The 26,243-nt window shown below is 35.7% G+C and overlaps 2 protein-coding genes across 2 annotated transcripts in view; one reads left to right on the forward strand and one right to left on the reverse strand.

The window, feature by feature from the left end:
* Window positions 1-241: 241 nt before the first annotated feature.
* sox8a (SRY-box transcription factor 8a) lies at window positions 242-5,241 on the reverse strand. Its single transcript, XM_052570316.1, has 3 exons — window positions 4,728-5,241; window positions 3,599-3,828; window positions 242-2,168 (listed from the first exon to the last, which is right to left on the reverse strand). The coding sequence occupies exons 1-3, from the start codon at window positions 5,093-5,095 to the stop codon at window positions 1,597-1,599; spliced, it is 1,170 nt and encodes a 389-aa protein (XP_052426276.1). The 5' UTR covers window positions 5,096-5,241; the 3' UTR covers window positions 242-1,596.
* An 820-nt stretch (window positions 5,242-6,061) lies between these two features.
* lmf1 (lipase maturation factor 1) overlaps window positions 6,062-26,243 on the forward strand; it is a 28,428-nt gene continuing 8,246 nt past the window's right edge. The window contains exons 1-5 of the mRNA XM_052571585.1: window positions 6,062-6,343; window positions 6,532-6,841; window positions 8,874-8,884; window positions 13,368-13,516; window positions 19,282-19,347. Of these exons, the coding sequence (XP_052427545.1) occupies window positions 6,124-6,343; window positions 6,532-6,841; window positions 8,874-8,884; window positions 13,368-13,516; window positions 19,282-19,347 (756 nt within the window). The 5' untranslated portion in view covers window positions 6,062-6,123. The remainder of the gene's footprint in view (window positions 6,344-6,531; window positions 6,842-8,873; window positions 8,885-13,367; window positions 13,517-19,281; window positions 19,348-26,243) is intronic.

A 26,243-nucleotide genomic window follows, 5' to 3' on the forward strand; every position in this document is an offset into this window, starting at 1 on the left:
CTGCAGCTTTAAGGGAAAAGCACACAATTCTTTAATTTTCCAAACATTATGCATTTAAACTTACAAAAAATAAAATAAAAAATCTAATAAAAATTATTTATTTAATAAATCAATTATTTATTATTTAAGTGAAAACTACATTAAATTCATCTTTAAAAAAAACATTGACCACTTATTCTTAAACGTGTCTTCTTTACTTTTCAAACTATTTTACAATTTAAAAACAACAAATAATCATATATTTTTAATGCATATATATTCAAACCTTTATTATCATTATTTTTTATACATTTCCAGCAAGAATAATACTTGGGTACACCAGTAGGTGGCTACAAATGAAATCATCATAAACCATTCATTCATTTTCATTGGTAAATCACAAACAGACAAAGTAACTGCAAATATTGTGCATTTAATGTAAGTCATTTAGCTGTAAGTTTGTTGGCAAATATGTATATTAAATGGTTAATTATGGTTTGTTTCAGAACAAGCCTCATGTGTTATACACTGAACGTTGATCTGCTGTAATCATATTCAGATTTTCATCTATAACAGTCCTGATGTGTGTTATATTGTTTTCATGTGGGGGTCTTTTTAATGGCTCAGCATGATTTCTTTCATTTTTTTGTCATTGTTTATTGGCTCTTGCACTAGAGATCACAATCGTCATGCTCTCCAAATGTCAACAGAAATATTCTGAGTCCAAAAAGCTGCATACAGTAAGAACTCACCATAACTAGAAATCAAAATCATAAGAGACGCTACATCTCGTAGTGCTTACTGCGTACCGTCCAGTTTTAAGACCCAATAATGTCAGCGAGCAAAATGATGTGTGCTGTACATATCAACACTAACGCATTCTCCACTTCAGAAATCATCAATGTAATAAAACCTAGTGAAAGGAAAATAAGTCCTAGTCCACCCACACCCATCTGCTGTGGAATCACTGGCTCTTTTCCACACATGAAGAACTTATTCTCTTATCCTGCACTCAATTTAAGCATTTTCTGCTGCTTTTGTTGCTGTTTATCCAAATAGCAGAGGGTAGTGTCTGTTCTTGTGTTCTTCTTTCATGTAACGGCAGTGGTAATGATTTTCTGCTTTGTATTTGTATTTGTTTTGTTCCCTCCCTTAATTAATGCCTCTTTTATAATGAAAACAAAGAGCCCTTTGAGACGCTGTCATTCACAATCAGCCCTCTCTCTTTTCTGCTCAAACCACAGATGATCCAGCATCTCTCCGATATTCAAATACAGCTTCATTTTGGACTCAGATTGTGAGGAAAGCATGAGTTATTCTGCTGTTTGACAGTCCGACTCGGTCTTTATCAACAGTGAGTTACAGTTTAATTGCATATCTTCAAGACAAATCCATGATTGGGTTTAAACAGAGTATTGAATATTGACAGTTTGACACTTTTAAACACTTTCATCCTGGCCATAACACAGGCACAAAACATTTAATATTGAAAAGTGAATCCAAAATCTGTTAGGAAACTCTAAAGGTAACAATTATCAGAAAAAAAACGTCTATGAAATGGCAAGATTTACAAATACAGTCCCATAATTCTCAGCATCTCTGACTGAAAACTTGGCATCAGGGTCGTGTTAAAGTGGTGTAAACCGGCTGCTCCCAGCTCGCCCCGGGACTATGAGACGGACTCGTGATAACGGGAGTCACGTACGATCTTCTGGAGGAGTGGAAGTACGGGTATTGATAAATGCCAGCGGGATACCCGGAGAATGTGGTGAAGTACGTGGAGTTCTGCAGGTCTGGACAGTCAGTCAGTTCGGATTGGGTCGGTGACCCGTGAGACTCTCCGTAATGAGAAGGACTCAATTGTTCTGTTTTAATGAGCGGTCTTTGTTGGTTCGGTGACCCCTTGTTCCATGCCGAAGCGCTGCTGTGAGGATGATGGTGGTAGGGTGTGCCGAAACAGCCGCTGGGGTTCTCCGTGTGACCGTTTAACGGCAGGTACTGGTCGAACTCACGCACGTCAAACGAGCCCATGCCGCCGATGACATCACTGCTGAGCTCCGAGATGTCCAGGTTGCTGAAGTCGATGTTGTGTCTGGTGTTATCCGATGCACGCCGGGACTCCTGTTTGGGGTTCTGATGCTGATCAGACTTCGGGGTGGTGGGGGGTGTAGGAGGACCGTGAGGTTGAGCTGGGATGGAAACATCGAATGAGTTTTGGGTTGAGGAGGAAAAAACGAAAGGTTCTTTATGCTCTTCCCCAAAGCACCTTTTGGTGAACAGTTCAAAAAAAAACTTTTTCTTAGAAGAACATTTTAAAAATCTAAAGAACCCTTTTCCGTTATAAACAATCTTTTGGGGAATGGAAGGGTTCCGTGGAAGGTAAAGGTTCTTCATGGAACCATTGATGCCAATATAGAACCTTTACTTCTTCAACAGGTTCTTTATTGGCATTGATGTTTTTTTTCTAAACCTAAAACAAAAAGAAAAAAATTGATGTTTTATGAACTGTTCATTTAAAGGTTCCTTGGGGAACCAGAAATGGTTCTTCTGCACATTAAAACAAAAGTTCTTTATGATGGTTGCAATAAGAAATCACTTTCCACTGGACAAAAGGTTCTTTATTATAAAAAAAAAAAAAAAACTTGTGGAAATGTTCTTTAAAATTTATGTTTTAGGAACTGGAACTTAGAAATGGTTCTTTTACACATTCAAAATAATGTTTTTTTTATAGGTATTGATGGTTCCATCAAAAACTTTTAACATCTGTGGAACTTTTCCGTTGCAAAAAAGATTATTAATAGCAGGGGGTTATTAAAATGTTATTTACACTACCAAAAACATTGTTCTTTTAAAAACAGTGCACTGGAAGGTTCTCTGGAGAACCAAAAATTGGTTGCCATTTTTTAAAATCAGTGTAATCACTCTCCATTGGGCAAACTGTTTTTTATTTTGGAAAAAGGTAATGAAAATGTTCTAATGGTTCTTTTAAGAACTGTTCATCTAAAGATTCTTCAGAGAACCAAACATTGTTCTTCTACGCTCTGATCAATTAATGTACGTTACTGGCACTATAATAGTTTAATTAACATACATGGAATCTTTCACAAAAGGTTTATTATTATAATAAAACAAGTATTTTAGATAGTTAAAAAACAGTTCACTGAAAGGTTCTTTGGGGAACCAAAAATGGTTCTTTTACACTCCTACAAGTAAAAATCCATCCATTGAACATTCCCACTAACCAAAAAGTTCTTTATTATGGAAAAAAAGTGATTAAATTGTTCTTTACACTAACAAAAAATGGTTCTTTTAAAAACTGTTCACTTAAAGGTTCTTTGAAGAACCAAAAATTCTAAACGTCTACGCTAACACACTAAATATAAAGGATCTATTGCCATTGATGGATCCACGAAGAACTTTAAGCATTCTTGGAATATTTCCATTGCACATAATTACAATAAAAAAAAGGTTCTTTTAACTATTTTTATCTGGAGGTTCTTTGAGGAACCAAGAATGGTTCTTCAGTGGCATCACTGGGAAAACCCCCTTTATTTTGAAGAGTTTCATAAAACGTATGACACAACCCGAACTGTAAGACAATGGCTCTTTGATAACTCACCACCGTGGAGCTGTTGATGGTGCATCCCTCTCACACCGGCTTCTACTTTATACATGTGATCCGAGGCGTGAGGGTTCTCCTCAGCTCCCGTGTCCAGCTCACTCTGACCCGGCTTCAGGCTCTTCCGTCTTCGCGGCTGGTATTTATAATCCGGATAGTCTTTCTTGTGCTGGAGCCGCAGTCTCTCTGCCTCTTCCACAAACGGTCGTTTCTCGCTCTCAGAGAGCAGCCTGGATGATCGGTGCAGTCCGTCACAAAGCATCGAATGGAAGAAAGTGCACAAGTGAATTAAAACAGTAGTGTGTGAATGAAAGCTGGTGCAGAGCGTCTCGATCCAGCAACAAACCAGGGATGCATTTTTCAAAAGCTGCTGTGGTCACAAGTTCAACTGTTACCAATCGAGTTCACTGGAACTTTATGATACTTTTGGGAAACACACACCAGATGGGTTACAAGCAGCTCCACACAACATTGCATTTATAGTATATAACGGTTATACAAGTACATATTCAGTACTTTTGGTAACATTTTACAGTAAGGTTTCACTTTACTAACAATGAACAATGCTATATTTATTACTCTCAGTCAACATTTACCAACTAACATTAACGTGAACTATTAACTCACATTAACAAAGATTAATAAATGCTGTAAAAATATAGTTAGCTGTATACAAATTAGGCTTTGAAGTGTTACTTTGCAACTAGCCATGATCCTAAAATTGACAAGTATTGCAACAATTTACACATTTTCTGAGTTCTACTGAATAGTGTGTTTTCAACTTTGTTGCATGCTTTACTAGTAGCCTACTAGTACTTAACTAGTCTGAATCCAACAGTTACACTTGTTTTATTGCTTGTCAAATAACTCATCGTAATTGTTGGTTTAGAGTTGAATTCAAAGGTGAAATAAATCCTATTAAGTACTAATATCTTATTTAGTTCATAGTGACGTAAAAAATACTTAAAAATTGGTGCAATTTAACATATGAGTAGCTACTAGTGTACCATTCATGATCCAGCATTAATGCCGTTCATTAGTAGAACTTATTTTATTACGTAATCACGCCATGCATTATGTACATGATGTCATAAAGTGTGACCCATCGATCTCTGATAAGTCCACGTACCTCCATAGCTTGCCGAGGGTCTTGCTGAGCTCGGCGTTGTGGAGATGTGGATACTGATCCGCGAGCTTCCTGCGCGCCGCCTGCGCCCACACCATAAACGCGTTCATGGGTCTCTTCACATGAGGCTTGTCTTTCAGAGACCTGCTGCCCTGCATAGGCATCGGCACCAGCGACCAGTCATAGCCTTTGAGGAGCTGGGACACCGCGTCTCGGATGCACGGGGGGAAACGGGCATCCTCCTCGGCGCCTTTTTGGGACCGCGGGCCTTGTTCGTCGGATATCGATGGAGAAGACGGCGAATCAGAGTCCACATGGGCGATATAAGAGCTTTCAGTCCCAGAAGGAGTTTTATCCGGCTCTTTTGACATTTTCAAATCCACGTTAACAAAGATGAGCAAAACGTGATAATAATCGGCCAGCGGTTACGTGCGCATTTTACGCGTTACGCGCGTTAGCTTTAGTTGAGATTTGGAGCGAATATTCCAAAAAACCTATTGATGTATTGGTTTCTTGTATCTCAAGGCTCGCTCGATCTACACTTGTTGAGTGAAGTTTTTCTAAAGCTTCTATACTCTCGCGCTCCTCCTTCTCTTCTCTCATTGGAGGAGAGGCTTTTGCGCAACTTTTCCAATTGGTCTGTACAGGGCATCAGCAAGTTTTTTTTTCACTTAATTGAACATAATTGACTAACAAATTAGTCCATAAACCCATAACTGCTTATGGGTTCCCTTAAAAATCCAACCTTAGCCCACTGTACACATGACTTTAATTTTAATATTAGGCTATGAAAGATATACAGTATAGCAGTTTTCACTGCACAAATGATTCTGTGATGAACTATTAAAAAAAGAGATACACAAACATGCATACATACACAGACACACACTATAATTGTATATTATATATATAATAATATTATATTTTATGTAAGAGTCATTTATTTATTGAACAATGTAAATCTTAATTAAAAAACTCAAAGATTCCGTAACGTTATCAAAAATTTGGTAAATATACACAATTTATTAATCACAATATTAAGGGTGTAAAAATATTTTTTTTTATAAATGTGCTAAACGCGTCTTTTTAATGGCAAATTTTATTTTGGTGCAGATTAAAAATATATATTTTTTTGTATAATTGTTTAAATGAACTATTTGTAATCTTTTAACATCTCAGCATATATAATTTTAATATAATAATATAATATAATATATGTTAAATCTTTAGCTGTTAGATTTTTATTTCAATAGTTATATACAATAAGATGAACGAGAGTATTTCATCTCTACTAGAGCAGATCCGCCGGTCTCAGAAAGTTGGCAGAAGCGCATTGTCCTCTGATTGGTCCGTTCCGCCGCGCGTGGTTTCCTGCGCATGTGCAGAGCGTTCGAAAAATATGGCGTCCTCCTGTGAGAGCACCGAGAAGAGCGAAAGTTTCCTGAGAAAGCGACGTGGAGATGCGCTTGTCTCAGACAGTCTTTCACACGACAGCTGCAGCGAGACAGTGCAAGACGAAGACTCGAGCAAATATGAGAAGAAAGTGGGCGTATCGTTACAAACCGGGACCTACTGGCTCACGCGCATCGTGCTGCTGCGAGCCATTGCTTTCATCTACTGTGAGTTTGACAGCTGGCAGCTCTACAGGATGCAGTTGCTAGGAGATCAGGCACAATTAGTTTCATCAGTTAGTGACAGTTACTATCTGTGCAATAGAAACCTATAAGGTTTCATTAGTGTCTGTAATAACTCAACTTTGACCTTGCATGCCAAGTGTGAAATCACTGCTCTCTCGTTTTCTTTCTAGTTGTGGCTTTCTCTGTGGCGTACAACCAGAACAAACAGCTTATTGGAGAGAAAGGGCTCATGCCTTGCAAGGACTACTTGAGGAGCGTCAAGCGTTATGTGGGTGGCAAGATTGGCTTTGCGGCTCTGGCGTACACTCCTTCAGTCCTCTGGTTTATGGACTGGAATGACATGGATGCCAACCTGGATGGCATTGCTCTGGCAGGAATGGCTCTGTCAGGGTTTGTTTTAATCATGGGACGTGCCAATATGATCATTATGGGAGTACTTTGGATCCTGTATCACTCTATTGTGAATGTCGGACAGATTTGGTGAGCACACACGCGCATGCATGCATGCAAACAATACAGTCTTGATTGAATTATGCCATTTTGTTGGAGAAAAGTTGACCGTTTTTGCGGCATCTACAACATTTCACTGACTTTCATGTAGAAGCCCATGTCCTCCACTTATGAAAAAAGTTGTGCTTTTAGTAAATTATAATTATTACACGACATAAAAAGCCCAAATAATGTCATAGTAAGTTTTAATTATGAGATAAAACATCACACCGTTGAGATAAGGAGTCATAATCATTATAAAGTCAACATTTAAATGAAGCTGACATTATGACAGAACAATGACTAGTGAAAACAACGAGATAATAATTAATAATTATAGCAAAAAAATGTATGGCATACTAAGTCATTATGAGATAAAATTATATTGTGATTAAAAAGACATAATGACAAAACTTTACATTTTTATCTCACAATTTGACTTTTATTATAGTACTGTATGTCACAATGTTTGCTTTTTAGTGAGAAGTTTTGCGTCTTTTGGTTTTTGCTTTATAATTTTTGGCTTTGTCTCATAATTATGACCTCGTATCTCATAATTTCATCTTTTCAGGTGATAAATATGCATTTCACAGCATAATTTGGACTTTTAATGTCATAATTACGCAATTGATGTAATACTTGTTTTTTATGTTTTTGAAAATTAAGATTTAACATCTAAAACTTTCTTTTAACCTTTGTTCAATAATTGAGTTAGTAGGGATGTTAATTTCAGTTGTTTTCCCTAACTGACAACCGACGCTCGTTAACCTATTATTAACCATTAACGACAAGATTATTTTAAATTAGAATTGAATTTAATTAGAAAGGAAAAGTATCTGTGAACCATTAAATAATACAAACATTTATATCCCGGGAATTAATTTTACATGCGCAGAAAGCAGCAAACAACAAAACATGAGGATACACATGGTCTTCATATAACATCACGCACCTGCAGTGATAAAATAATAAATAGGCATATATGAGAAATATATTTTAACTTAATAAATAAAGAAAATGAATGAACAATGCAGTTTCGGTTCATTTTTGTACTGAGCGAAAGGAAACCAGGCGACAGAAAGCGGCATCCTATATTTCTTTAAGCTTATTTTATGCACCGAGATTTGTTTTTATTGTGAATGTACACAAATAAAGGTGAATAAAGGCGTTTATAATTCTGGATATCTTTATGACCTAAAGGAGAAGTTGCTTAATTGAAAGGATTTGTTGTGGATTGAGGGGAATTAAAATAGACTAGCTATGTTTACAGTTTATTGTAATGTTTCTAAACATTTATAATTTTTGTAAAATAATCAAATCCAACTTATGCTTTTTTTTTTTCTCTAAAACACAATTTTTTATTATATGCCTAGCATATTTTAACCATGCAGCAAACCTTTTTAAATATTTCAATAAATTACTGAAAGTAAATAAATAAATGACTTTTTAAACCATTTAACTGATTATATTAATCTGTCAAAATTCTTAACGGTCGTTTAATGGTTAACCGGTTTAAATAAACTTCCCGGTGAGTTAGTATCTCAAAATTTAGACTTTTTATCTCATAAATGATTTCTCACAATTTTGACTTTTAATGTCATCATTATGCATTGCATCACAATTTTGACTTACTGTAGGATCTCATAATATCAACACTTTGTCATTATTCAACATTTATTAAGTTATGACTGTTATAACTTTTAATTTTTAATCTGTGATTTAGTGTGATAATTATGATTTTTTTTTATCTCATAAGTATGACTTAGTATCTCATAATTTGACTTTTTATCAATATCAATTATCATAACTTTTACTGTTTGTATGACTTACTGTGTCGTAATTATAGCTTCTTATCTCATAGGTATGACTCAGTGTCTCATAGTTTTGACCTTTTTTTATTATCTCATAATTACAATCTACTAAAGCATGTTTTTTTTTCTTATGTAGCGAGAATGGGCTTCCCTACTTTTAAATGATGAAAATGGGTTTAATCTCATATATTTCTCTGTTTCCTTTTATCCAGGTACTCCTTTGGTGAGTAATCATCTCTCACATTGTTTGTCAAATAAAGTTATGCTCTTTTTGTTTTCTAGTAGCAACATTCTCCTAGATGTGTGTTTTAAATGAATCATTGCAACAGAAGAATAAAGCAGGGCCTCTTCTCCCAGAATTCCCTTCAGTGTTTAGATTTTTGATTTGGGATCTCCACGAGTGTGACAGATAGAGGCTTTGAAGCCAAATCGGTTTGGTAAGATGTCAACTGCGCCAAGTCACAGGGGGAGATGAGCATTTGTGCTTGCTGATTCATCTGAACTCTTACCCCAGCGTTTTACCTCATCCAACTAACCACATCTGTGATCGTTCCTTTCTACCAAAATCCAAATACTCCAGATAAACAAGAAAGCCACAAATGGTCTCAATTGGCCAATCAGGATTTAATTTAAGCCTCTTGTTGAATAGAAGACAAGAACATGGTTTTTGATTCATATTTGAATATTTATTTTGTGCTTTACACACCAGTTTTGTCATTTAAAGCTTTTCCTGTTTTTAGGGATCAATCCAAGTGCATGTAACGGTGTAATGTCATGTAATGGATTTCAGATGATTATAAATCTTTTTCCTTTTTCAAAAGTATTCATACTAGGGGTGTAAAACTTCAACAGTGGATCGATGCATCGATCAAATGGCCAAAAATATGATGTGATAAGATGTGTTGTCCTGGTTTGGAAGCACTCCTCATTAACTGCAAGCCGTTCTATTTGCTGCGGGAGTTTTTTCTCATTCATTTCTCGTGTTTACAAAAACTAGCAGATCAGATCAAAGACTCAGAATAACAACACCCGGACTCTTTTATAATCATTTTTGGGGACTTTAATAAAGCAAATCTCTCCTGTGAACTGCCAAAATACAGAGAGCACATCACATGTCCCACCAGAGGCAGTAATATATTGGATAACTGTTACTCCACAATAAAGGATGCATATCATTTTGTTCCCCGAGCAGTGTTGGGGCGCTCTGATCACTGTTTGGTTCATCTTATACCGACCTACAGGCAGAAAAAGGCTGAAATAAGCTAAACCTGTTTTAAGGACTGTAAAAAGATGGACTAATAAAGCAGAGCAGGATTTACAAGCTTGATTCGACCTCACTGATTGGAGTGTTTTTGAAGCTGTTGCTCTGAATGAGCTTGCTGAGACTCATATAAGTTTCTGTGAAGACATGTGCATTCCTACCAGGACTTATTTAACCTACAACAATGACAAACCATGGTTCTTTCCAAAACTCAGATAGCTCCATTAGTGCAAAGAAGATGCACGCAGAAATGGTAATAGATTCTTGTACAAAACAGGCCAAAAACACACTGGAAAAGGATATCAGATTGGCAAAGAGGAATTATATCGGAAAGCTAAAGAACCAATTATTTTCCAGTGATCCACCTTCAGAATGGAAAGGCCTGAAAGAGATCACCAACTATAAGACACCATTCCCCAAAACTGTGAAGTATCAACAACTGGCATACAATCTGTTTGAGTTTTATTGCAGGCACCAGCCTGTCTGAAATACTGTGCTGGCCCCCATCCTCACACAGATCTTCAACAGATCACTGGAGCTGTGCAAAGTCCCCTCATGCTTCAAACGCTCGACCATCATCCCCATGCCAAAGAAACCCAAAATTAAAGGACTAAATGACTACAGACCTGTGGCTGTAACATCTGTGGTCATGAAGTCTTTTGAAAGGCTAGTTTTGGCTTATCTGAAGGACATCACTGGACGCTTACTGGACCCCCTGCATTTTGCCTACAGAGCAAACAGGTCACTGCATCACATAGTCAACATGAGACTGCATTACATTCTGCAACTCAGTTTTCCATCCCCAAATCTGTCTGTCAATGGATCAGTAGCTAGTGAGGCTGGGAAAACTCCCATCCAGCACCTGTACAATCATCACTGGTGCCCCCCAGGGCTGCGTCCTCTCCCCACTGCTCTTCTAGCTGTAAAGCAGCGCCTGCACATCTAAGGACCCTTCTGTCAAGCTCTTGATGTTTGCAGATGACACCACACTCATCAGCCTTATTCAGGATGGTGACAAGTCTGCTTACAGACAGGAAGTTAACGAGCTGGCTGTCAGGATTTGCATATTTTAAAGATTCAGTTAAATGTTATATTTCGGTTGCATTTGTGGATTAATACAAAAGTAACAGTTTATGTAAAATAGGCACATGTTAACATAAAACCAATATGTTGATCAAAGACTCCTGAATCGGTTTAAATCGCAATCTGATTGTGACGTGATTTGCGGTATTCTCAGATATCGAAGACAATCAATGTCATTTGATATACACCTTACATTTTAATTTTCTAATTTCTTTATGAACAGTACCTTGAGTGTGTGTTAAATTGGTAATCTGTTTTAATTTTATTTGGATTTGGTGCCATGCAAAAACTTCTCTAGTTCAGTTAGCAGTAAACTAAATTAAGTGCAAAGAGAGCATGGCTGCGTCTCAAATATGCAGAATCTTCTGTTCTCCTCCCAAGACTCAAATGCAATCAGCGGCGCTGCAGATGTAAGGAATTATTCAGTCCCAAACCAAATAATTGTGTCTAGAAATCTGATTGGAGGTGTAAAAATAGCAACGAGGTATTGGAGTGATTCTCTCACCCATCTCCTGCGTGTATGATACTTTAGAGAGATAAATGTGTGCACCTCCATCTTCTGTCATGCTCCAATCGCTCATTTCTGCCCACTTTCCACCTACAGGCTTTACACGAGTAAACACAGCTCTGCGACGCGCGAAAGGCCATTTCTTTCCCACAGATACTTGAGGCTGAAATCACAGCATTTGTGCCATAAATTCTGCATAGAAGCCAGTTGCAAGGGGTTATTTCATAACATTTTGATTGCATCTGAGTGATTCAGTGCACTTGAGGTCAGACGAAATCTGCTAGTATGTAAACGCTTGCATCTCTGTGTAAATCGAGGCAATGTGGTGATTCTTGATTCTCTCTGTACATTAATAGCAGTGTTCTGCAGCTCTCAGGATTTTGCATGGATTGAGTCCCTGAGGAGAAGTTTAGATGGCAGTCATTTAGAGATTCGAAACACATTCTCTTTGCTTTAAAGCAGCCCAAGGGCAGGTGTTGAATGCCAAGTGAAATGCAAAAGAGAATATGTGATTATTCGATGCCTGGAGCACCTGTTTTGAAGGCCTGTTCACACCAAAAACAGTATCTGTAAAGTTTTAATAATCATTTTAATTAGAAGAGAAGTCCATATCACAATGTTGCTGAAGTCACTGTCAGAATTTTTTTTTCAGCTATGAACAATTAAAACATTGACAACAGGTTTTTGTTAATATTTTTAATGAGATTTTTTAATATTTTCTATTTTCATTTAAATTTTAGCTGAAGTGTTAGCAATTTTGTTGTTTTGTTGTCATTTTGACTATTTTTTTTGTTAATATTTTAAATTCTATAATATTTTAATATTTTCTGTTTTCGTTTTAATTTTAGCTAAGGTTTTAGTAATTTTTTAAGTAGTGTTTTTGTAATTTTTAATTCATTTTTGATAATATTTTGAAATGGAAAAAATATATATATTTTGTTTTTTCATTTTAATTTTAGTTCAAGTTTTAGTAATCTTGTTTTTTTGTATTTTTTACTAATTTTTTAAAATATTTTTAATATAATATTTTAATATTTTCTGTTTTCATTTAAATTTTAGCTGAAGTATTCGCAATTTTGTTGTTGTAATTTTGACTATTTTTTGTTAATATTTTAAATTCTATAATATTCATTTCAATTTTAGCTAAGGTTTTAGTAATTTTTTAAAGTAGTGTTTTTGTCATTTTTAATTTGTTTTTGATAATATTTTAAATAAGATAATATTTTAATATTTTCTGTTTTCATTTTAGTTTTAGCTGAAGTTTTAGTAATCGTGTTGTGTGTTTGTTTAATGCATCTACAATTTCCATAAATTTTAAGTTATTTTACTTAAAATAAACAAAACATGCAAAAAGTTTATTTTTCAATATTTTATTTCAGTTAATGTCTAATTTACCTTAAATAATGAAAATGTTTTTTTTTGTTGTTGTTCTCCTTTAAGTTTTAGTTCCAAATCATTGTGGCATGTTTTCTTTTTGTAAAGAAAAACAAACGGGCAAAATATTTTCTAAATATATAAAATTGATATTTTTTAGTCCAGTAAATTGGCAAACCCAAAAGCATCCCATTACTGACATACATCTGCTGACAATCAGGGATAGATGATAAAACATTCAGAACCCTCTCAAACTAAGAAATCTAATAACCGGAGAGTGAAATCCTAGAATATTACAGATTTATTGGAATCAAACACGGGGAGTTAAGATACGACAACATGTGGAATCATTCAGATTTCATAAGCAGCTCTTTTGTACTGCTTTGATTCTCATGCTGGTTTAGTTTTTCTGCAATAACTTACATTTTCCACTCGTAGAGATCTGTTTGGTCACAGTTTTGTGTGTTTGTGTGAGTGCAGGTTGGGAAAGCCAGCTTCTGGAAACTGGTTTCTTGGGGATCTTCTTGTGTCCTCTGTGGAGTCTGTCCTCGATGCCTCGCTGTTGTCCGCCGTCGCTCGTCTCCATCTGGACCTTCCGCTGGCTCATCGTTCGCATCATGCTGGGTGCGGTCAGTATATGCTATAACATGCACATTCATGCCTTTCCCTGCCCGCCTCCAGTCATACATGTCACAGGACGAAGGAAATGTACTAATGCATGCTTTAAACGCCATCAGACGACTTCTGTCTGGATTTTTTATGGCTTGTGTGACTGGCCCATAACTATTGTCTGCCAAAGTACGGAGGTTGCCATGTAGATGAAAATGTTTTTCCAATTAGCGACGTAAATGAGGAGGAATGGGGAAGGCGAGCTGCACGTTCGGTTAAAGCAGGCCAAGAATATAATTGCCTTTAAGTGCTTACAACTGTAAAAACCCTGCAGCCGTTTCCTCTCAGACACACGAGGAATAAAAACTGAGAACCGAACAAGCTGCTTTTAATAGCAGGGTAATGATTATCACTCATTCGAGGTGTCTGCTCAGATTTCTCTAACGGAGTATGATTTAGGAGATCTCTCTTTCTGTTTGGTTTGGTTTGCAGTGAAGTCATTAAAACTGATTGGGTTGGTCGGTGTTGTTCGTCTATTAGCAAGACGTTTATTGATGAATATGATGTGGATTTAAGATAGTTTATTTACAGTACGCAGGCTTTAACAGGAGGTTTTTGCAATGGGATGAAAAAAAATAAAATGGTAATTACGACTTTTGTCTTTATTTTACAATTCATAATTTTTGTCAGAATTGCAATTTTCTAAAATTCAGTTCTGAGAACAAAAGTCGTAATTCTGAGATTAAAGGTTTATTTTTATTATTTCATGCAGAGTCCAAAGGTCGAAAATTGTGAGAGAAAGCAATTCTTGAGTTTTTTTTTTTTTTTTTTTTTAGCAATTTTGAGTTTATTTCATGTTTTTTTTTTTTTTTTTTTTCAGGATTATTAGTTTATATCCCCAATTTTAGGGTTATATCCTGTAACAAAATTAGAGATGTTCCGATACCCTTTTTCTCTTCCCGATACCGATTCCGATACCTGGGCTCAGGGTATCGGCCGATACCGAGTACTGATCCGATACCTGGGTGTATATCTGTATATACAGCTGTATATACTACTAGCCCTGTGTAAATTGCTAGAATTTTTTTATGGTGTGCTTCAGACAGATCCCTCAATAAAACATGAACAAATACATGGTGAACTACTGTATTTATTACAGTATTTTTATTATCTAACATGAATTTGACAGTATTATTTATTTTCTTATGCAAAAAAGAACTTCAAATGCAGCCAAAAATCTAACACCGCAAACTAAAAAAGGTATTTAAGTTTTACAATATAACTGTATAAAAAAACTGCAACAAATAAGTCTAGGAATATAAAAAAAGATCTATTAATCAGATAATCTCTAACAAGTAAAAAACAAGTAAAAAACAAGCAACCATCTAGGCATAATTATTATTATTATAGAGATGTATTATTATTACTGTAGGCTACAACAGTTGCTTTATATATTGTCAATTTACTCATGTAAACCAAACATTTATTTTAATGGGCTGCCATGAAGATCTTTGAGTGTCTGTGTTTATGATATGACAGTATTCTCAAATGAAACGGTAAATTCTCATGAAGTGACGGTTTATGCGTTCGTGTCCTCATGACACACAGCAGAGACTACAAAACAGCGAGCTCTCGCGCATCTGTGCCAGTCACCCACAGAGATGTAGATTTTGCGGGAGTAATATTTAAATAGTATTTTGCAGTTTAATATTCACAGACACTAGTATATATTCGGCTACTGTCTGGAGCCCTGCGTTTTGACTTACACGGAAGCGACTGAACGCAGCTGCCGGTACTGAATATACTCGAGAGTCTGTAACTACCGGCACTACAGAGACATACTGCTAACCACTGATCTATAATATAGTAGCGGCTTCACTGTCTTTTGGCAGTTTAGAATGTGATGAGTGATCCAGTCATATATAGATAAGGGCTGCTAACGCGTTTTCATTTCTTCTTCGCTGCTCTAAACAGGGGTTGCTTGTGGCAACACAGCACAACTTCCTGTGTTTTCAATGCATTTTGAGCAGCGAAGAAGAACCGTGCAGCGGTTAGGCAAAGCTTGCGGTCATAACTAGGTCTTTTTTAAGAAAATGGTATCGGATCGGTATATGGGTTCATGTACTCGCCGATGCCGATGCCAGAATTTGTTGTGGTATCGGAGATATTTCCGATACTAGTATCGGAATCGGAACAACTCTAAACAAAATTAAATTAAATACTGTAGTGTAAACAGGCTTTCATATGTTTTAGCTGTAGGCCTTGGTCCAGTGTTATTTTAGTATTATTGATATACAATTATAGTTTTTTATTTTTAATAAAATTACATTTTTGTTGTTTTCTCTTTTTATTTTTTTTAAGTTTTACATGCAATTTTTTTGTACTTTGAGTTAAAGTGAAAATGAGAAGTGTTGAAATATATATATATATATTAATGCAATACCAATGTTTTCTAATGGCTCTAGTTTTAGTCACCTGTAATAACCCTGTCTTGTAGTTGCTGGATCCTCTTTCTTGCCGTTTTAACAGTGCAATTAAATCAAAACTGTTCATTAAATTAAAACTGGTGCTTTCTAATAATTTGCTGTGCTCACCAAATTACCAGAACGCTTTTTAGCATTTCACAAGATGTTCTCTCTTCTGAGAAGCAGCGAAGGAGCCTCCAGCTGTTTGTGAATGTAGTGGACTCAAGGTCTGGGCTGTCCTTCACCATCGCTTTCTGTACTTCTGTTTTCCGCTTCTCAGCACACCTCTCCAAACCCTTCAGACTCCAGGCTTGGGTTTCCGTCTGGATCCGTGGTTCACGTGATTCCCTGGGCTCCGCACATGTATTATCTGTTAGAGTTCACACATTTCATCAGGAGTCCGAGCGCTCGTTTTGTTCTCAAGCATCCCGTCCATCTGCTCATATTCATTAGTCGTCCCCTTGAAGATTTGTATAGAGCCGTTGCTTAAGAAGTCACTACACAAATATGATTGTTAATACAGACTAGATCTAGAAAAATAGTCCCGATCTCTGTGTTATTAACACATAAGGTATTTTTTTTCAGTACAGTTTTGTACAAACATTTTGGTGACATTGTGTGGACCTAAAAGAAAGTGTAATTTTATTTGTAAGTTTTTTATTAATAATTTAAATCAATTTTTATTTTAAGTTTTCTTTTTTTTTTGTTAAAGGTTTATTCATTTTATAGTGCATTATATATAATATAATATATATATGAATGTATATGTTTTATATAGTCTGTGTTCATTTTTATTTAAGTTTTAGTTATTTTTGTACACCAAGTAAAATGCAAATCAAAGTTTTGGTTTTGCAAGCTTACATAATCTCATTCAAATATATATTTTTTTTTTGCATTTTTGTTTCAGATTTAGTTTACAATAAATTATGACTTCACTTAAGTGTTTTTTTTTTATATATATATATATATATATAAAAATATATATATTTAAAATAGTCTGGGCCCATTTTGATTTAGAAATTTTTTTTTTTTTTTTTTTTTTTTTTAGTGTGCAATTATTTTCTGATCAATAAAATCTTTTATTGAAATTACAGAAGTAAAACTGTGAATAGATAAAGCTGTTTCACATTTTCTGATTTGTATTGTTTAGTCTTCATAGACTTCACTATTTGAACTGACTTTATCCAAGCCACTACATTTATTAAAGTCCATTAAAGCATGCATTCATAAACCAGTTCTCCCCACATTTATTCTTTAATCAATCAGATTGCATTATTGTTTAACAGCTCAGTTAACATTTAGAATTTCTCTTATTTGTTACATTAACCTAAGATTCTTAGTGCATAGATTTTAATTAAGTTGTGTTATTTATCTTTTTTTAATGAGTTTGTAAATTAAATACATGTGTTGTCATACATATGTTGCAACTCATAGTTCTTGATTGTGACTTATGAAACTGCAGAACTCAAATACGCTTTGGGGTTTTAAATGTGTTGTTTATATCCGTGCATTTTCCATATTTATCTGGTCGTCGAGGTCTCTGACTTTTCCACCCTTAATAGTTTAAGTCTGTAATTGTCTGGATCTGGATGTGAATAAGTTTTAAATGCAGTTGGTTATTATTTTTCATGCACGGATTACATAAAACAGTGCACTGCGTTCAGTTAGTGTGCAGATTCAGAAAGAGACATTCTGCTTTGCTTTATTCTACCTGAGTGCCTCCTGTTTTCTTGCACATTTCTCCTGTTTCAGATGCTGTGTGTGTGTGTGTGTGTGTGTGTGTGTGTGCTTGACATTTCCTCTTTCGGATGGTTGGCAGGAGTTTTTGGCGTTTCTTACGGCTGTGTCAAGAATGGGCAGCAGAAACTCTCCTTGGCCTTTTTGTATCCTGTCAGCTAAACTTTTATAGAAGTGAATTGCAGCGAACAGAAGTTAATGAGGTTTTAATTCGGCTGCAAGCGCGCGCCCATCTGATAGTGTGGAAGGAACGTCTGCACCTGTGTGCTTTTACAGCAATACAGCAGACTTGCACGACTGACACTAATTACCTCAAATTAAATTGAGATTATTTTGTCAAAATTTGAATGAGGAGAAATTGCCCTTGTGTTACCTGCTGTATGATCATTACTATACTGCTGTAGAGCTAGATGATGTTATATTAGGATTAGAAGATTTTACTGCTGTACACAACATATTTCTGAATAGATATGCAAGACCTCTGCTACAGAAACATTTTGTCTGTTAATTAGTGGAAACAACTTTTAATTTAATTTAATGTAATTTAATTTAATTTTATTTTATTTTATAAAATTTTATAAAATTTTATTTTATAAAATTGTTATATAAAATTTTAATTTTCAATTTCAAATTTATTTATTATTTATATATATATATATATATATATATATATATATATATATATATATATATATATATATATATATATATATATATATTTTTTTTTTTTTTTTTTTTTCTTGAATATTTTTTACTGTTGATGAATTTGGAGACAAAATGTCTTTTTGATGTTGAGCTGAACCAATGATAAAACATTGAGACTCGAGAGATATTTAGAAATAAATTTTCTTATTCATCTTATGTTATTTTAATTGTGATTGTGCATAGTTAACAGTTAATAAATTTAAATATTTCATTTTTTTCGGCCTAAATTAAAATACCCTGTTTTTAATGTATTTATATTATCTACTTATTTATGTACTGTATATGGATTGAATAAAACATTTTTCATCCGTTCGGATTACACCGTTTTAACATAAACTAATGATGTTATGTAACATAAAGAAATCATGGCATAATTTATTATTTGCTATAACTATTTGCATCTGCTTGATTTGGTATGAATAGTCATCATTTGAATTGCTAAGAATCAAGATAAATCTGTTCACTGATCAAAATGTATGAACGTGGTTAAAATTGTGTTATTTAAGACGGAAACAAATGGGATTTGGTGACAAATATGCATCACATTTGTCAAGTTTATTAAAAATCAAAAACTTCATACAGTATGCAGTTCAAATACATGCATATTACTTGAGAAGACTGAGCTAAAATGAATGCTGATGTTCAGTGTAAATGCCTGGAAATGTAGATATTATTCCTGTTTTATTATCCTTATTACATTATCCTTAATATCATAATTGCAGGAATGCACTTGATAAGCAGCGAAAGTTACTGAAGCTCTTCTCTGTTTGCCTCTGCATATGTGATGTAGCTCTTAAAGGGACAGTTCAGATAAAACCAAAAAAAAAAAAAAGAAATATTGTTACTGATTGCATCTTCTTTATTTCCATCGTTCGCAGGGTTTGATCAAGATTCGAGGTGACCGCTGTTGGAGGGAGCTCACCTGCATGGACTTCCATTACGAGGTGTGTGTCTTGTCTTTTTTGAAGGTTTAGTTAAAGCTCTTTCTGAAGCCCCAGTACATGAACTACATGTGAGGTGTAATAATATCGAGCGTGTTGTGCAAATCTTCCAGTATTGTGGTCGTATTTTGGCCACTGAGCAACAGAAAAAGACTCTTTAATGTCAAAATGTTCTGAAATGGTATCGCTGGTGCGGTTTTTGGGGTTTTAGAGCTTCCTAAAGAAGGTAAACGGAGATCTCGTGTGTGTGTAGTCCAGGGTTTCCCAATGATTGGTGAGTCACAAGAGTTTGTGGGAGAGAAAAGCATTGATGTCACATGATATCTGGACTGAATGGAGCTTGAGGGAAACTCAGGAGGGAAAGCTGATGGATTCTGCACCTGCAGCTCGGGAGAAGATGATGCTCTCAAACATGAAGCCGAAACGGCACAGAAATGACTTCAAGAGAGCAATCAACAACATCCAGACAGTGTGAGGAGTCAGTCTCGATCAGCATGTTACCTGACTGAACTAATGATGAAGAATGAGGAGGACAAATGGCAGCATTAGATCAGTAATAATTAACTATTAAACTATTTAAAAAAAACTTTTAAAAAACGCTAGTACTTTTCAATATGAGTTCCACTGGACTACATAAACTATCAATGACAAATATTTCTAAAGCATTTATTAATCTTAGTTCAATTGAATTTCAACATTTACCAATGCATTATTAAAATATATATATATATTTTTTTTTTTTTGCCGACTTTAACAAATATAAATACTGTGACAAATGCATTGTTTGTTGTTATTTCATGTTTGTTAATGCATTAATTGATGTTAACTAATTTCGACTTATTTTAAAGTGTTTCACTGAAAAAAAAAGAAGAAAATTTCATTTTCATTTTAGTTCAACTTGATGTATTAAAATAATAAAAAACAAATATTTATATAAATTAATAAACACTGAAAAGATAAATAAAAATTACAAAATTTCAAAAAATAATTAATTAAAAAATCTGAATAAAAACAAACAAAGTACTAAACCAAAAAAAAAAAAACATTTAAACATTTTTTCCTTAGTATTTTAGTCTTGCTTTGCAATCTGAGAGACATTGAGAAGTTAAATGATTTAAGGTATTAGGTCTTGTTTTCAGAAAAATATATCAAAATGTAATGGATTCTTTTTCTGATCCCATTGGCAATTTTTTTTCTTGTTTTTAAGCAAAAACCTACTTAATTTTTATATGTTTTTCAGAGAAAAAAAATTAAGTAATTTTATACCTAATTAATTAAATAAGTAATTTAGCTTCTCAAGTAAACCTTGATTAAAAACTTTGAGGTATTTCTACTGTAAAGTGACACTAAAATTTGATATAAAAACCAAAGGTTAAAGCAAAAAACAAAACGTCTTCTGAATTAGCATTGATATCATAAATAACCTGGTTTTGTTGCCTGGGTAAACTGTGTGAAGGACGTTCAGTATAATTAGGATCTCCGCTGACCACAGTTGCTCGTGTTTCTTGGAGAAAGTTGCATAAGATTGCATTGGGCTCATTCTAATTGAGTCTGGCTGTAGTGGTGGTCTTATAAGAGCATCAATTGTTTTGGATGGACAATAAGAACGTGTTTAAACTGTACAATAAAACCTTTATTTCAGTATAATTAGGGATATCCTGTATACAGCAAGCACTATATGCTGATTTGTGAGTTGGGTGTGTGTGTGTGTGTGTGTGTGTGTGTGAGACATTCCCGGTCAGCGGAGGTCCAAGGATATTTAAGGTCCAAGGAAATTAAGGTCTTACTCCTGAGTTTTTTTTTAATGCCCAGCTGAATTTCGTTTTTATCAATGGCTTGCCGTCCATAAGTGGATTAAATTAAGCACTTAATGGAGGAAGTTTTTCTGGTTTTACCTTCTAGTGCCACGCTGCAATCATTCTTAGAGTGAATAATAAAATAAAGACGCTCTTGTAAATCCAAACCATTGGTGTCATTGGTGCCCAATATTATCGTTGGAACCCACTTTTCAAAAAAATTATAGACAAAAAAAATGTATCAAACTTTTTTTGTGTGTGTTTTAATTACACTAACAATTGAGTTTTTATCAAATGTTTTGTTTACATATGAAAATGCACTGGAAAACGAGACAAATATACTCATTGTGTGCTCCTTAGAGAACATATTGATGCAAATGAGGCACAAATTTGCATAATTTTTCGGAACATTGGAAATAGCCAAATTTCAACGTTCAGAATTCTTGTAGTGTTTATTTTATTGCACTTCATCTATTTGCGACTGTAGATTTCAATAGCAATCTATATCTTTAAAGTCCAAAATGATTGTTTTTCCACTACAGCATCACTTACATGTACCGAATTTTGCAGTTTTATTCCTTTCTATATTCTTAAGATTTTTATCGAAGGGATTTCTATATCCTATATCTATAGATTTTGTTTTTCTCTTTTTATCACTGAATAAATGAGAAAATACCCAGAAAAAAAAATCACCATGTTTTTAGAAATTAAATGTTGTACGAAACCATTGTTATATGAACAAATCCCTCAGTAAAAACCTTCAAAAAGCATGTAATTGTTACTGAAGTCGATAAAACAAACTTATTTTGAGAAAATGGCAATACAGTAAAGTGCAATAAAATAAACACTTAAAAGGGTATTTTGAATGTTTTCCTTCCACTAGTCTGAAACAACACTTTATGAAAGCCAAAAAGCCCAAAATCACAAAATGTACCAATGCTTGAAAAACTAATGCTTTTGCCTGCAGTGTCTTACCTTGAAAGGTCTTAATTACTCTTGCATAAATGTCCTAATTTAGAGCAGAATGTCTTTGGTTCATAAACTTGTGGCATTTAATGTTGTATCCACTGAAGAAAGAAGAAAAGAAAGGAAAAACTAAAATCTTCCACAGTTTTCCAGCACAATATCTAAACATCCTCAAATCTGGGATTACTTAAGATGCAAAATGACACAAGATATTAAGTCTTGTTTTCTGATAAATTAAACAAAATGAAACAAGTTTTTGCTTGTGAAAGAAGATTATCTGTGAGTTTTATATAAAAACATGTTTTTCTTACCCCATTGGCAGATATTTGTACTTATTTTAATCTTAAATTAATTTTGTTTTTGAACAGTTTATACGAAACCAAGTCTTCTGGTGTCAATGAAGAATAGTTTGATAGACAAAAATACTTCTTGTGTGCATTTTAGGGGGAGCTGTCCCTTTAAGTGCCTCGCTCAAGGCTGGATTTGAACCTGCAACCTTTTTTTGGGTGCCAGCCCAGATCTGTAACCACTAGCTAAACCACCCAAATCACTATCTTTAGATGTGGCTTTAGCTTGCACTTGAGCAGCTCTACAATAGACAGGATTAGGAAGAGCCACACGTTTTCTTCGTCTAGTTTCAAAGAATTCTCTTTTTGTTTTCCCCTGTGAAGCTTCGTTAGTGTCTTGAGTTTGATTACGCTGAGGGCAAAGGCAGAGGTTTTGGAAGAGCATTTGGTGCTCTATTTACTATCCCCTCACCATGGAAAAATGAAAACAGAACGTGTATCATTTCCAGATTGAAGTGGAGTCATTGCAACGGTTTGAAAATGACTTTCTCGCTTGGTCCCTTTTTCCCAAAACACACCGAAAAACACAACCGTGAATCAGTGGAAGCCAAACCGTGTGTGTGTGTGTGTGTGTGTTTTGAAGGTCAGAAGAAACAATAAAACTCCTGTCAGTCTGAATTATGTGATGTATATTATTCCATTACTGGACATCTATTATCAATATTTGCCAATTCACTGATTGACTGGAAAAAATTATGATTTGAATGTGACTTTATCACTAGCACTCATGCACTAACTGATAATATCTATCTATCTATCTATCTATCTATCTATCTATCTATCTATCTATCTATACATCTGTCCATCCATCCGTCCGTCCATCCATGAACCTATCCATCCATCCATCCATCCATGCACCTATCCATCCATCCATCCATCCATCCATCCATGCATGCATCATCCATCCATCCATGCACCTATCCATGCATCCATCCACCTATCCATCCATCCACCCACCTATCTATCCATCCATCCATGCATGCATCATCCATCCATCCATCCATGCACCTATCCATCCATCCATCCATCCATGCACCTGTCCATCCATCCATCCATCCATGCACCTATCCATCCATCCATCTATGCATGCATCATCCATCCATCCATCCATGCACCCATTCATCCATCCATCCATGCACCTATCCATCCATCATCCATCCATCCATCCATCCATCCATGCACCTATACATCCATCCATTCATGCATCATCATCCATCCATCCATCCATGCACCTATCCATCCATCCATCCATCCATGCACCTGTCCATCCATCCATCCATCCATGCACCTATCCATCCATCCATCTATGCATGCATCATCCATCCATCCATCCATGCACCCATTCATCCATCCATCCATGCACCTATCCATCCATCATCCATCCATCCATCCATCCATCCATGCACCTATACATCCATCCATTCATGCATCATCATCCATCCATCCATCCATCTATGCATGCATCATCCATCCATCCATCCATGCACCTATCCATCCATCCATCCATGTACCTATCCATCCATCCATCCATCCATGCACCTGTCCATCCATCCATGCACCTATCCATCCATCCATCCATCTATGCATGCATCATCCATCCATCCATCCATGCACCCATTCATCCATCCATCCATGCACCTATCCATCCATCATCCATCCATCCATCCATCCATGCACCTATCCATCCATCCATCCATCCATCCATCCATGCATGCATCATCCATCCATCCATGCACCTATCCATGCATCCATCCACCTATCCATCCATCCACCCACCTATCTATCCATCCATCCATGCATGCATCATCCATCCATCCATCCATGCACCTATCCATCCATCCATCCATCCATGCACCTGTCCATCCATCCATCCATCCATGCACCTATCCATCCATCCATCTATGCATGCATCATCCATCCATCCATCCATGCACCCATTCATCCATCCATCCATGCACCTATCCATCCATCATCCATCCATCCATCCATCCATCCATGCACCTATACATCCATCCATTCATGCATCATCATCCATCCATCCATCCATGCACCTATCCATCCATCCATCCATCCATGCACCTGTCCATCCATCCATCCATCCATGCACCTATCCATCCATCCATCTATGCATGCATCATCCATCCATCCATCCATCCATGCACCCATTCATCCATCCATCCATGCACCTATCCATCCATCATCCATCCATCCATCCATCCATCCATGCACCTATACATCCATCCATTCATGCATCATCATCCATCCATCCATCCATCTATGCATGCATCATCCATCCATCCATCCATGCACCTATCCATCCATCCATCCATGTACCTATCCATCCATCCATCCATGCACCTGTCCATCCATCCATGCACCTATCCATCCATCCATCCATCTATGCATGCATCATCCATCCATCCATCCATGCACCCATTCATCCATCCATCCATGCACCTATCCATCCATCATCCATCCATCCATCCATCCATCCATGCACCTATACATCCATCCATTTATGCATCATCATCCATCCATCCATCCATCTATGCATGCATCATCCATCCATCCATCCATTCATGCATCATCATCCATCCATCCATCCATGCACCTATCCATCCATTATCCATCCATCCATCCATCCATGCACCTATACATCCATCCATCCATTCATGCATCACCCATCCATCCATCATCCATCCATGCATGCATCATCCATCCATCCATCCATCCATCCATGCACCTATCCATCCATCCATCCATCCCTCCACACACCCATGGTGACTTAGATAATTATAAACCTGTAGCTTTAGTTAATATTCCGCCTAAAGTGCTGGACAAAATCTAGCTGGATAGGAAATGTGTTCATTAATTCTACAGTTAACTACAGTTCTACAGTTTAGATTCAAGGTCAAACTTGGTACCGATCTGTGCATCTGTGCATTGAAGGAAATAGTAAATAAGTAAATTGATGAAAACTCATCAGTCTTAATGTGTTTCACTGATGCATCTAAAGCTTTTGATTGGGTTTCAAAGCAATTTTTTTAATGTTACAAAGTGTCCTTCCAAAATATATTGTGAGAATCCTGGCTTATTGGTATTATTAGTAAAATAGGGCAAGAAAGTCTTTGCCCCTCCTTGTGGTTAGTAATGGCCTGAGACAAGGAGGGATTTTGTCCCCAATTTTGTTTGGTGATCTATCTGAATGCTAGATTCCCTGTAAAACTGTGTGTATGACTGGAAATATTCTAGTTAATCAGATGATCTTGTGGTGTTTAGTCCTAGTTGTGCTGGGCTTCAACAGCTTTAACTGTGTTATGATTATGGTCTTGAACATGATATTTTATATTATCCCGATAAGAGTGTGATTATGATATGCAATACTAAGGAGGATAAAAGTATACATTTCTCACTGTGTGTGTGTGTGTGTGTGAGAGAAAGTAAAATACCTTGGACGTTTGATCACTGAGCGCATGACAGATGATGATGACGATATTGAAAGGCAACTTTGTGTGATGTATGTTGCAGTTTAGTTTCTGTTCAAATGAGTTGAAGGTGTCACAGTTTAAAGCATACTGTGCAACACTTTATACTGCTCATTTGTGGTTTAACTATAAAACATCCAGTTTTACAGAAGCTCCAAGTAGCTTATAATGATGCAATGAGAATTTTACTAAAGGGACAGAGATGACAAAGTGCAAGTGAAATGTTTGTGAGTGCAAGAGTAATCACTTTTAGATACATTTATAGTTGGATAATAATTATATAAAGTTCTTTTAGATATGTATTT

Source organism: Carassius gibelio, chromosome B12 (genome assembly GCF_023724105.1).
Source record: "Carassius gibelio isolate Cgi1373 ecotype wild population from Czech Republic chromosome B12, carGib1.2-hapl.c, whole genome shotgun sequence".
In the NCBI taxonomy this organism is placed as follows: Eukaryota; Metazoa; Chordata; class Actinopteri; order Cypriniformes; family Cyprinidae; genus Carassius; species Carassius gibelio.